We start from the raw sequence: 13,241 nt of genomic DNA, 5'->3' as shown, positions 1-13,241 counted from the left end.
GAAGGAAGGTTGGGCAATCTACTTCTGTAGTGATACTGTCTCAGAAACCCAAGGAGTGGTCACTATGAGTTGGGTCCAACTCAATGGCACATAACAACAACAGCAGTGATACATGATCCGATATATTACTGGAAAACTTTATGAATAGCCCTAAAACATTGTTTGATATAGTGTTGGAATATGAGTCCCTCAGGTCTGAAGGCATTCAAAATACAACTGGGGGAAAGCTGCCTCCTTAGAGTAGACCCAGCCTTAATAATGTGAATATAGTAAAAGCTTTCAGGACCTCCATTTGCAAATATGGCACAACTCATGATGAGAAGAAACAGGTGCAAGCATCCATTAATAATCGGAACATGGAATGTACAAGGTATGAATCTAGGAAAATTGGAAGTTGTCAAAAATGAAATGGAATGCATAGAGATTGATATCCTAGGAATTAGTGAGCTGAGATGGATTGCTTTTATCCATTTTGAACCAGACAGTCATATGCTCTATTAGGCCAGGAATGACAAGTTGAAGAGGAATGACATGGCATTCATAATTCCCAAAAAATATTTCAAGATCCTGAAGTACAATGCTGTCAGTGATAGGTTAATATCCACACACCTACAAGAAAGACCAGGTAATACTACTATTATTCAAATTTATGCACCAACCACCAAAGCCAAAGATGAGGAAGTTAAAGGTTTTTACCAACTTCTGCACTCTGAAATTGACCAAACATGCAATCAAAATGTGTTGATTATCACTGGTGATTGGAATGAAAAAGTTGGAAAGAAAGAAGAATCACCAGTAGTTGGAAAATATGACCTTGGTGATAGAAATAATGCTAGAGATTGCATGATAGAATTTTGCAAGACCAACAACTTATTCATTGCAAATACCTTTTTTCAATAACACAAATGGTGTCTATATATGTGGATTTTGCCAGATGGAGTACACAGGAATCAGACTGACTACATCTTTGCCAAGAGGTGATAGAAAAGCTCAATATCTTCACCCAAAACAAGGCCAGGAGCTGATTGTGGAACCAACCATCAACTGCTCATATGCAAGTTCAAGTTGAAGACAATTAAAAGAAGTTCATGAGCGCCAAAATATGACCTTGATTATATCTTTCCTGAATTTAGAGACCATCTGAAAAATAGATTTGATACATTGAACACTAATGACTGAAAACCAGAGGAATTGTGGGATGACATCAAGAACAGCATCCATGAAGAAAGCAAAAGGTCATTAAAAAGATAGGAAAGAATGAATAGACCAAAATGAATGTCAGAAGAGACTCTGAAACTTGCCCTTGAGTGCATAGTAGCTAAAGCAAATAGAAGAAATGACAAGATAAAAGAGCTGAACAGAAGATTTCAAAGAGCAGCTCGAACAAACAAAGCCAATTACTATGATGAAATGTGCAAACACTGGGAGTTAGAAAACCAAAAGGGAAGAACACGCTCAGCATTGCTCAAGCTGAAAGAACTGAAGAAAACATTTAAACCTCGAGTGGCAATATTGAAAGATTCTATGGGCAATATATTGAATGTTGCAGGAAACATCAAAAGAAGATGGAAGGAATACACAGAGTCACTGGACCAAAAAATTGGTCAATGATTATCCATTTCAGGAGGTGGCATATGATCAAGAACCAATGGTATTGAAGGAAGAAGTCTAAGCTGCACTGACGGGAGTGGCAAAAAACAAGGCTCCAGGAACTGACAGAATACCCATTGAGATGTTTCAAAAGACGGATGCCATGCTGGAGGCAGTCATTCGGCTATGCCAAAAGATTTGGAAGACAGTTATCTGGCCAAATGACTGGAAGAGATGCATATTTGTACTCATTTCAAAGAAAGGTGATCCCACAGAATGTGGAAATTATTGAATAATATCATTAATATCACACGCAAGTAAAATCTTACAGATATAATTCAAAAATGGTTGAAGCAGCATATTGACAGAGAACTTCCAGAAATGTAAGCTGGCTTCAGAGGAGGATGTGGAATGAGGGATATCATTGGTAATATGAGGTGGATCTTGGTTGAAAGCAAAGAATAACAGAAAGATGTTTACTTGTGTTTTATTGACTATACAAAAGCATTCGATTGTGTGGATCATAACAAATTATGGATAACATTGAGAAGACTGGAAATTCCAGAGCACTTAATTGTATTCATGAGGAACCTGTACATAGATCAGGAGGGTGTGATTCACATAGAGCATGGTTTAAAATCAGAAAAGGAGTGCATCAGGGTTGTATCCTTTTATCATACTTATTCAAGCTATATGCTGAGTAAAAAGTCCTAGAAGCTGGAGTGTATGAAGAAGAACATGGTATCAGGATTGGGGGAAGACAGCACAACTTTGCTTGCTGAAAGTGAGGATGACTTGAAGCATGTACTAATGAAAATTGAAGACTCAAGTCTGCAGTATGGATTACACTTCAATATAAAGAAAACAGAAATCTTTACAACTGGACCAAAAAACAGCATCATGATAAATGGAGAAAAGATTGAAGTTGTTAAAGACTTCATATTACTTGGTTCTACAATCAATACCAATGGAAACAGCAGTCTAGACATCAGACAATGTATTGCATTGGGCAAATCTGCTGCAAAAGACCTCTTTCAAGTGCTGAAGAGCAAAGATGTCTCCTTGAAGACGAAGGTGTGCCTAACCCAAGCCATGGTATTTTCAGTCACCTCATATTCATGTGAGAGCTAGACAATGAATAAGGAAGACTCGAAAAAAGTTGATGCTTTTGAGTTGTGGTGTTGGCAAAGACTACTGAAAGTACCATGGAGTGCTAAAAGAACTAACAAATCTGTCCTGGAAGAAGTGCAGCCAGAATGTTCCTTGGAAGCAAGAATGTCCAGACTTCATCCCACCTACTTTGGTCATGTTGTCAGAAAAGACCATTCCCTGGAGAAGGATATCATACTCAGTAAAGTGGAGGGAGGGTAAACAAAAAAGAGAAAGGCCCTCAACAAGGTGGATTGACACAGTGACTGTAACGATGGGCTCAGGTATAGTGAGGATGATAAGGCTGGCACAGGACCGGGCAGTGTTTCGTTCTTCTGTATATAGGGTCGCTGTGTGTCGGAGATGACTCAACAGTACCTATCAACAACAACAACAACACTACTCAACTCCAATACTTGCCATGTTGAATTGTTGTCAGAGCTTCCAATTTTTCAAGAGAAGCTAGAAATCTAAGTTTTCTGCAATTTAAAAATCACTTTTAAAGAAATCACATATAACTTTTTTAAAACCACTTAAAATTAAACTCTTGACTTTTAAATGTTAGCAAATAACTCAAAATTTTTGTGAAATTCTTTGTGGGCCAAACTTGGCTAAGTCCCCTGCACCATACCATTCTCCCTCAGCATGTCTTAAAGTCTCATTTTAGAGAAGAAAAAATAGAGGTAAATAATCTGATTGAGGTTGCATAACAAATGAGAAATAAAATTGAGTTTAACAAATGGCAGAGCCAGGCTCAAAACAAGGTCTTCTGCCTGTCATCCAACACTCTTCCTTCTCTCCAACTGTGGTCCCATCTAGTTGCCATTGCATTTGAGAATGGGAAATATATATTGGATAGTGCTTGACTGCTAACCAGAAGGCTGATGGTTCAAAACCACTAGCCACTCCTCAGGAGTTCTGGTAGCATAGTGCCTAAGGCACTTGACTGCTAACCAGAGACTGGCAGTTCAAACCCACCAGCCACTCCTCGGAAAGAAGATTGGGCAATCTACTTCTGCAGAGATACCGCCTTGGAAACCCAAGGAGGGGTCACTATGAGTCTGGTCCGATGGCACATAACAACAAACAACAACAACAACAGTGACGAAGTATAACCTTTAGTTTTGCTTTGACAAGATTAACTGGAAGCCAAGAGCAATCACTTTCCACTCTAGAGATGTGCTTTACATGTGCTGTTCACCTAAGACATGAGCCATCTGGCGGTCTTGAACAGTACACAGGAATATAATATTGACTGCACATTTGCAACAATGTTCTCAGTGTCTATCCAGGAACCGCTTGCATCAGCATCACCGAGAATACTTACTAACAATTAAGATTTCTGGGCCATTTACAGACTGGCTCAGTTAGCATCTCTGGTTAATAGTGGACAGGAATCTGCATTTTTAATAAGCTTCTCGTGTTTCAGGAATAGAGAACTTCATGTGAGAGCTAGACAATGAATAAGGAAGACTCAAAAAAAGTTGATGCTTTTGAGTTGTGGTGTTGGCAAAGACTACTGAAAGTACCATGGAGTGCTAAAAGAACTAACAAATCTGTCCTGGAAGAAGTGCAGCCAGAATGTTTTTCTCCTCTGATGAGAATTTCAGACTGTAGTCTGAATTCCTCTATGCTGTTACTGAAAATTTTCATCTTGCTTTTTCAAACTTTACATCTATTCCTCATGCAACTTTGTCTTTTGTATTATAGATTTGGGGTTTTGTCTTTTCACATTTTATCTTTACTTTTTACTTTTTAGGTTCTTACTGGGAGGTTCTTATTATTTAGAAGTAACAGCTCTTTTCAAAATGAACAAACTTTTTAGTTTTTTATTTATATTTATATTTATATTTGGTATCTGTTGGAAGGTTGGGCAATCTACTTCTGTAGTGATACTGCCTTGGAAACCCAAGGAGGGGTCGCTGTGAGTTGGGTCCAACTTGACAGCACGTAACAACAACAGTAACAACATCTATTATCTTTAAGGTGCTCTGGTGGTGCGGTAGTTAAGAGCTCAGCGCTAATCAAAAGATCAAACTCACCAGCCACTTCATGGGGAAAAGATGTAGCAGTCTGCTTTTGTAAAGATTACAGCCTTGGAAATCCTATGGGGCAACTCTGCTCTGTCCTATAAGGTTGCTATGAGCCAAGGTTGACACGATGGCAATGAGATGGGTAACCTGAGCTTTAACTATAGACGGTTATCTTACTTAAAAGCAATAAACCAGCTACTGGCAAAAGATATAGACATGAACATTGTCACGTACTGAAATTAAGAAAATAAGACTCTTTACTATCGTATGTTTTTTCATGTTTTATTAAATCATTAATCCCCTAGTTTTGGTTTTATGGCTACTTCAACTAAAATGTCTAATAAATGTCTATGTTCCTTTTTTGGTTTGTCCACAGAAACTACCAAGTCTAATGTTGCCACACAAGGATCTAAAATGCTGGCGAAGGTATCTTCAGCTCTGTCAAAGGTGTTTTCCCGGTCTAACAATATTTCCACATCTTCCTTACAACCTCACCAGAAAGAGCCCTAAGGCTCCTATATCTGGTATAAGTATGCTTACCTCCCTTAGAAATAAAATGATTTTTAAAGCATAATATGATGTCCTGTGAGATGCTTTAATACTGAAATAAGAGCTAAAGAATATAAAAGGGACGTGTGTAAGAGAAGGGTTTGGTAAATGCACTTTGATAAGCAGTTTGACATGAAAAGGGACTAAGCACTAGTATTATCTATGTGCCCATGGGGGTTAGAAACTAAAAGTGTACCTAATAAATCAGATCGTCCTCAGGTACCCAGAAAATCAACTTGGAATATTGAAATAAACTGCTAAATTTTTAGAGAATATTATTACCAAAAAGACAAGCAAATTTTTATTTTCTACCTCACCAAAAACATATCTTAAATGTCAGAATGAACTTGATGAAGTCAAGCTGAACTTACATACCAGTGATTATGAAATTATTTAACTAGTGGATCAGACTATTCATAAGAATATCTCAGAGATCCTACAAAATTTTGTAATCTGTAGTTGCAGGACCTTTTCAGAAGTTATAATTCAGAAATGGCTGGAAATCCAGCCCAGAATAATTTTCTGGAAAGTTAAGGCCATATAGGTGTTCTGAAGTTGACAGTGTTTTTTATAATAACTTCACAGGTGTTATCCAAACCACTGATATTCCCTAGACTTAGCTATTACATTATTATAAACTGCCTTTAAATATAAAAGGAGATTTTACTGTAAAATTTTCTATCAAAGCTTTTAATCCATGCTTTCAAAAGTACATAAAGAAATAAGAAAATCTTGAGCAGCTGGGATACATTCTGTTTTAAAGCACTCTGATTCATGTTCTTCTGTATTTAAAGATTTAATAAATAAGAGTAATGTACTCTCTGATATAAGAGGGTTTTTAATGATGAAAAAAATTTCCAATTTTCTCCATTCTACAGTAATAAACATTAAGTTTAGAATTAGTTCTGGATGCTGTTTAAATTATGGAAAAAGTAGTTAAATTGTGGATTAATTTAAGCCCCGAGAACCACCTTCATTCAGAATAGATTTTGTCTTAGCTGCCATGTGTTAGATGAAATTTTGGCCTTGCAAATGTCTAAAATCAAGAAAGGTAAGCACTAGGATTGTAGCCTTTCACCATATTTATTCAGTCTGCGTGTGCTGAGTCCATCATCAGACAAGAGTACTACTTGAAAAAGAACATGGCATCAGGAATGTAGGAATCCTATTTGAATAGTTTTCTCAGAAAATATGCCCCACAAAGTTGAAATATTTAGTATTTAGTCTTTTACATAAAAAGTTTGCAAACCTTCATTTTCACATAAACAAATGTAGATATGTTCCAGCAAAATGTTACTCATGAACACAGAAATTTGAATTTAATAAAATTTTCACATGTCACAAAATATTCTTTGGAAAAGCATGATTCTTTTTCCCAATGATTAAAAAATATAAAGACTTAAAAATTCTTTGTTTGTGGGCTGGACACACATAGCCAGTGCTGGCCTGATTTGGTCTCTGTGCTATAGTTTGCTAACCCCTGTGCTATGACAATCTGAAACCAATGCACAAACTCTTTATGACATAAAGGGCGCAGATTATGCCTTACAAAATAGTGACTTTCATTAGTGAAGTTTCAAATTGCCCTTTATAAAGAAAAAAAAAGTTCACAAAATTCCAATGTATATGTTTAGTAATGTGGTTATTTAATAGATTGTTGAGAAAACCGCTGAGCATGTTGCTAAAATATGTCCCAAACTAGCAAAAAGAAAAAAAAAAATTATATAACATTAACTGCAATTAGATTTCTAGTTAATGATTTCCTACCTTGGGAGTAGCTAATACAAAGGAATCCAGACTTTATTTCAGAACTCTTGGTAGTCATTTCCATAAAAATTCCACCTCTTGGGAAACTGAAGTTAAAGTGTTTAACAAGAACTCTACATAATATAGTAGAACTATGAAGAGCATCTATAAGTAGAAGTTATCAGGCACATCTGATGCAGAAAAGAGAAAGCAAGAAAGGTTATTAAGAAAAAAAAAAGAAAAACCAGCTCCCTTACAATTCCTGCAGTTCTTTAGTACTCAGATCCCTTATCGTGGCACTGTGGGGGTGCAAAGGGCCAGTGAATACACTTCAGAAAAGCCAGCCTCTACTACAATTTTAAATTCTTGAATTAAGTGTTCCGCAAGAGTGATATTCTTTTCGTAACAACATCATTTAGACTTTAAACTCTAGATTTCCCTCTTTTTTTCTTTTTCTTTCTTTAACTTTCTTTATACACGCCATTTTCAGTTCCCTTGTGTACCCAATTTCTTTTCTCTTTAACCCTGTCCTAATTCCAGCTGTCCTAATGCTGTAACTTTGCGAACTATTTTTATTGAATCTTCAAGGTCAGTAGGCTTATATCATATCTATTATTTGGAAAGCATAGATTCCATGACCAAATGCAATGTGCAGTTTTCCCTTTGCAACATGGTCAGAAATGTTGGCACATAGATAGAAAGAAATGTCATAGTTTTTTTGTTTTCCTTTAAAGTATATCAAATTCCACTTCATCTTGTGAAGGAGCTCAAAAGAACTAGATGCATAGCATAAGGAGAAACTTCTGCCTGAGATGCAGGCTGGCTCTATTTTTGCTGTTTACTGCTTATTCTGAGCTGACTTTCAAAAAGTCAGGTAGCCAGCCAACCACAGGAAGCCCACAGGCTTCTTGCCTCTCCCTTCCTCTCACACATGTTCCCAGGAAAAACATTCATTCAGGCTGGCCCTCAAAATATCCTTAGATTAAGCTGTTCAGTGGCTCAAACATTAAGATTAGCAAAATAATGTTTAAGGGATTTCACCATTGTCTTCTGTTCCTTAAAGCATGATTCTGTAAATGCTAACCAGTTGTAACCCCAAAAATGTCAGGGTCAGGCCCTGGAGCTGTGCATCCAGTAGTCCACACCAGACGGAGTTCAAGGAGAAAAGGAGAGTTTAATTAGGAGGTATTTAGCAACAAGAGACAGACAAGGTCTCAGTGACTCCAAAATTACCAGCTCTACTCAGCGCTTACAGTTGGGTTCTTACACTAAATAAAAAAGACACAGCACGTATGCAGTATTAAACCAAAACCAAACTCACTGCCATCGAGTCAAGTCTGACTCAGAGAGACTCCCAACAGATTTCCAAGGCAGTAAATCTTTACAGAAATAGATTGCCCAGTCTGCCTTCCGAGGAGTGGCTGGTGAGTTTGAACCACCAACCTTCTGGTTAGCAGTCAAATGCCTTAGGCACTACACCACCAAGAGCTCCTCCTAAGCAATATTAGGGCAATGGGTAATTAAGAGAGGAATGTTTCCTGTTAGTCCCCAGCAATCAGGTAATCCTTAAGAGACTCCACTGGAGTTTGTCAAAGCCCACGTGGCTGGTCCTAAAGTCTGGCCCAGAAGACTTTACTGACATAGAAGGCTCTGTCTTAGGTAACAGGATGTAGCAGGAACTGATAACTGTAATTTAGAGAGACAAGTTAATTGTAACACAAGGTAGAAGCCAGGCTTCAAAGAAATGGCATCTTAATTAAAATAGAGATTTTTAGTCTAGATCTAACGAAACAAAATCTTTATCCTCGCACACTCAGAATTTTGTCCTTGTAAATTCCTGGATTTTCTGTTCTTAAACTAAAAATTTCCTATCCATGCAGTACATTTGTGAATCCTCACAAGTGCTACCCAATCTGGACCATACTACTCCTTCAATAAAACTCTTTTGCTCTAATTTTAACAGGAACTCCAGTATGCTCTTTGACAGCTGACTTGCATGCTTTCCAAAAGAAAAAGAGACTTCTTATTGCTGAAACAATACATTAATACACATACAGAATTCTGGGTTCACCCTCAAATCCAAGAGGATTTGATTGCATGTCTGATTACAGTCAGCTCAAGCAACGGAAAAAATATTAATCTGAGATGTGTGATATACTTCTGGAAAAATAAGGTCCATAGTAAAACTTTAAAAAAGCCATTTCTCCCTTCCCTGAATCCCTAATTTAATCACTTCCTAGGCCTCCCCTTCCTACCTGCTCTCCCACTCTTACTTCCCTGATTTCTACTTTCCCTTGACCCTTCTTTTTAGTATAGTGATGCCTTAGATCAAGTTTCTGTCAATATATTAGATTCTTTAACTGAAAGACAAATACTAGGTCAACAATATTATCTGCACTATTGGCCCAAAAGTACCCTGCTTTATAACTTGCTTTTCACTTCATTTTCTTTTTCCTTTTTTTTTTTTTTTTAAGTATTCAAGTTACTCAGTTTATAAATCTAAATTTCTTTAAACACATAAATACAGCCTTGTTGTTATTGTTAGTTGCCACTGAATTGATTGTGACTCATGGAGACTCAATTGTGCAGAGTACACCTGCCCCATAGGAAGCAGAAACCAGGCCCAACTTCTGAGGTGTTTCAGGGTGTGTTTGAACCACCAGCCTGTTGGCTATTAGTCAAACACTTAGTATTTAATCTTTTGCACCACCCAGAGATTCTCAGCACAGTGTAGTCTGATATATTCACTTGTAAACCAGAAGGCCAGGGGTCGAAACCCCCCAATCACTCCTTGGAAGGGAGACTGAGCAATCTACTTCCATATGGCCTCAGAAATCCAAGGAGGGGTCGTGTGAGTCAGAAATGACTGGATGGCAGTGAGTTTTTCTGTTTTCAAATATAGTATCTTGCATTGCAATTAAAAGCACTCACATTTACTTTTATTTTTTTTTTAATGCTCAATTTGCTTAATATTTCTTTTCGCCTAGTGGAAAATTGTCCTAAAAACTGACCACAGTTTATAAATGCCATTATGTAAATTTAATATTTCATAGTGCATAAAAACAATTAGTCTTCTTTTTCCTCAAGTATCAAAAATATCTACATCTCAATCTGGCCAAATGCTTCCTAATGTTTTATATCAAATAAATTAGACTCAAAGACCATAATGATTACAGACCTTGTCACTACACCTCAAACATAAAACAAATGTATTAAAGCTACAGATTTTGATAAGCATTCACCAATTAAGAAACACCCCCCCACACATACACACCTATTAAAAAAAAAAAAAAACCCTCACTTCCCTCAAGTCAAATCCAACTCATAGCAACCCGTCCTTGGTTTGCCGAGGTGATAGCTCCACAGAAGTAGATTGTCTGATCTTCCTTCTGAGGAGTGGCTGGTGGGTTTGAACTTCCAGCCTTCTGGTTAGCAGTCAAATGCCTTAGACACTACACCACCAAAGCTCCCACACAGATTATTGTGTCACTCAGAGAGAGCTTTAAACTTTGTGACCAAAAGCTAAGATTTAAATGATAGATTTCATCAATGAGTGTCACTGCAGTGCCTAAGTGATTAGTTTACCGGACACACCTCCATGATCATCATTCTAAGAAACAAACCAAACTAGCAACTGTGATCATGGAGGAAACCCAAATGACGTAATATTTACTGAAATAAAGTAGGGTTTCTTAAAAATCCTAATTATTCTCTGATACCAAACCAAAAAACAAACCCATAGCCAAATGATGAGCTGATACCAGCCCCACTCACTGTCACTAGGTTGCAGTCATGATTGGTGCAAAGGATTGACCAACCAAAAATTTAACAAGAGAGTTGTAGAAGAGCTAGGTGAGATATCCATATATTCATGAAAATAAACACAAAAATTCTTTTTTTTTTCTTTTTTCCTAAATTTTATTTATTTCATTGTTGCTATTGATAATGCACACACCAAAACATAAAGGGATTTAACAATTTCTTCAGGTACAATTTGGGAGCTCTGGTAGCATAGTGGCTGAGGCACTTGACTGCTAACCAGAAGGCTGGCTGTTCAAACCCACCAGCCACTCCTTGGAAGGAAGATGGGGCAGTCTACTTCCGTAGTCATACTGCCTCGGAAACCCAAGGAGGGGTCTCTGTGAGTTGGGTCTGAAGTGACGGCACACAACAACAACACAGGTACAATTTAGTGACACTGATTACATTCTTTAAGTTCATCTATTCACTTTCCTAGGAGCTCTAGTAGCGTAGTGCTTAAGGCACTTGACTACTAACCAGAAGGCTGGTTATTCAAACCCACCAGCCACTCCTTGGAAGGAAGATGGGACAATCTACTTCCGTAGTGATACTGCCTTGGAGACCCAAGGAGGGGTTGCATGAGTCAGGTCCGACTCGAAGGCACATAACAACAACAACAACAACAACATTCACTTCTCTGAGTTTCTCCCTCATAAACATAACATCTCGCCCCTCAAAGTTCTTATCCTTTTGAGTTGTCAATTTGATCTCATTTAGACAGTTCTTAAAAGAGTATAATACTTACAAAAAAATAAAATAAACACCACTGCCATGGAATTGGAACCAACTCATAGCGACCCCTCCTTGAGTATCACTATGGAAGTACTTTGCCCAACCTTCCTTCCAAGGAGAGGCTGGTGGGTTTGAACTGCCAGCCTTCTGGTTAACAGTCAAATGCCTTAGGCACTATGACACATTGTTTTACTAGTCCATAGAGTTTTCAAAGGCTGATTTTCCACAAGTAGTTCACCAGGCCTTTTTTCTAAGGTGATTTTGTGTGAAATTTAACCTCCAACCTTTTGGTTAACAGCCAAGAGTGTTAACTGTTAGTACCAACCAGAGAATCCTCAACACTGGACTATGCCTTAGGAATCTAGTGATAATTGATACAAATTTATATTTTACTCTCAAAAAGATCAGAATTTAGTAAGGGAGACCCAAGAAAAAAAGGTGATTCTAGTGCAGTGTTACGAGTCTTTTTTAAATCATAAAAATCCTTAACAAAATATCAGCAAACCAAACTAGAAACCTAAAAAAAAGAACTTTATACCATTATCACATGGGTTTTATTTCTAGAAATACACATTTAACATGAAAAAAAATCAATTAATGTAATATACCCTATTCATAAGATAATGGACAGAAACTATAGGATCATCTCATTAGATGCAAAAACATGATAAATCTCAACAAATATTTCTGATGAAAACTCTCAACAAACTAAGAAAGCAATTCCTTCTATCTTCTAAAGGGTATCTATGATAACATTGCAGGTAACATTATATTTAATAATGAGAACTTTTCATAATTTTCTTTTAATTGTTTTCCTCTATCCAGCCTTAGAAAATGTATTCTCCTTTGCTGAATATTGATAAATTGACAGAATGTATTTTTAATAAATCATTGTTCAAAGCAGTTAGTGGAAAAAAAAGGGAGATATATAATTTTATATTTATTTTAATTTTAATTTTGAATCTTAGAGATTACTTTCTGAATGCTAAGGATGTCACTTCAAACACATAATACTTGGTAAAGTGGAGGTTCAGCAAAAGAAAAGATGAAGACTCTGTTGTAGGGACAGAAAACCCACTCAGTCCGTGAAAATGAAACTAAGAGGATTTATTAATTTGACATCTGGATGTGGGAAAGCACTAGTCTATATAAATGACAACTGATGACTTCCACTATCAATTTCTAGCTAAAAGTTTATGTAATCTCTCAAACAAAGAGATTGTAATACAGTGGTTTGATTGGTTCATCTTTGGTTAAGGTCACAAGGATATTGGGTTAGGATTCTATTGGATAACTGGATATAGGAAATTACAGTGATTTATTTCAGGAGCTAATTACAGAGTTTTAAAAAATCTCACTCAAATAGCTTTTTAGTGGAATCATAAAACACTATTGGTGGATGTTTACACAGCTTTAACCATGTATCTGAGGAGTGGGTGTAAACTCCTTTTGGTGTTAGGATATCATTTCCTGGACACAACTTATTAAACAACACTTTTAAGGGGTCTGGGAAACTTTAGACAAAGCTGGCTCAACTCTTTCAAGCCATTCTCTTTTACATGTCTTTGTCATAAGGAAATATTTCTTTGGCTCTCTTTATACAAAAGATGTATGTGTCAAGATTCTCTTCCTTAGAATGTA

General features: G+C 36.9%; 1 protein-coding gene across 1 annotated transcript in view; it reads left to right on the top strand.

Moving 5' to 3' along the window:
* FSIP2 (fibrous sheath interacting protein 2) overlaps positions 1-5,282 on the top strand; it is a 98,491-nt gene extending 93,209 nt beyond the window's left edge. Inside the window, 1 exon segment of the mRNA XM_007950721.1 lies at positions 5,149-5,282. Coding sequence (XP_007948912.1) covers positions 5,149-5,282 — 134 coding nt within the window.
* Positions 5,283-13,241: the final 7,959 nt, after the last annotated feature.

Source organism: Orycteropus afer, unplaced genomic scaffold, assembly GCF_000298275.1.
Source record: "Orycteropus afer afer isolate SDZICR_OR568_19922 unplaced genomic scaffold, OryAfe1.0 scaffold00001, whole genome shotgun sequence".
Lineage (NCBI taxonomy): Eukaryota > Metazoa > Chordata > Mammalia > Tubulidentata > Orycteropodidae > Orycteropus > Orycteropus afer.
The sequence above is the reverse complement of the archived record's forward strand: the minus strand, read 5'-3'. Positions and strand labels throughout refer to the sequence as shown.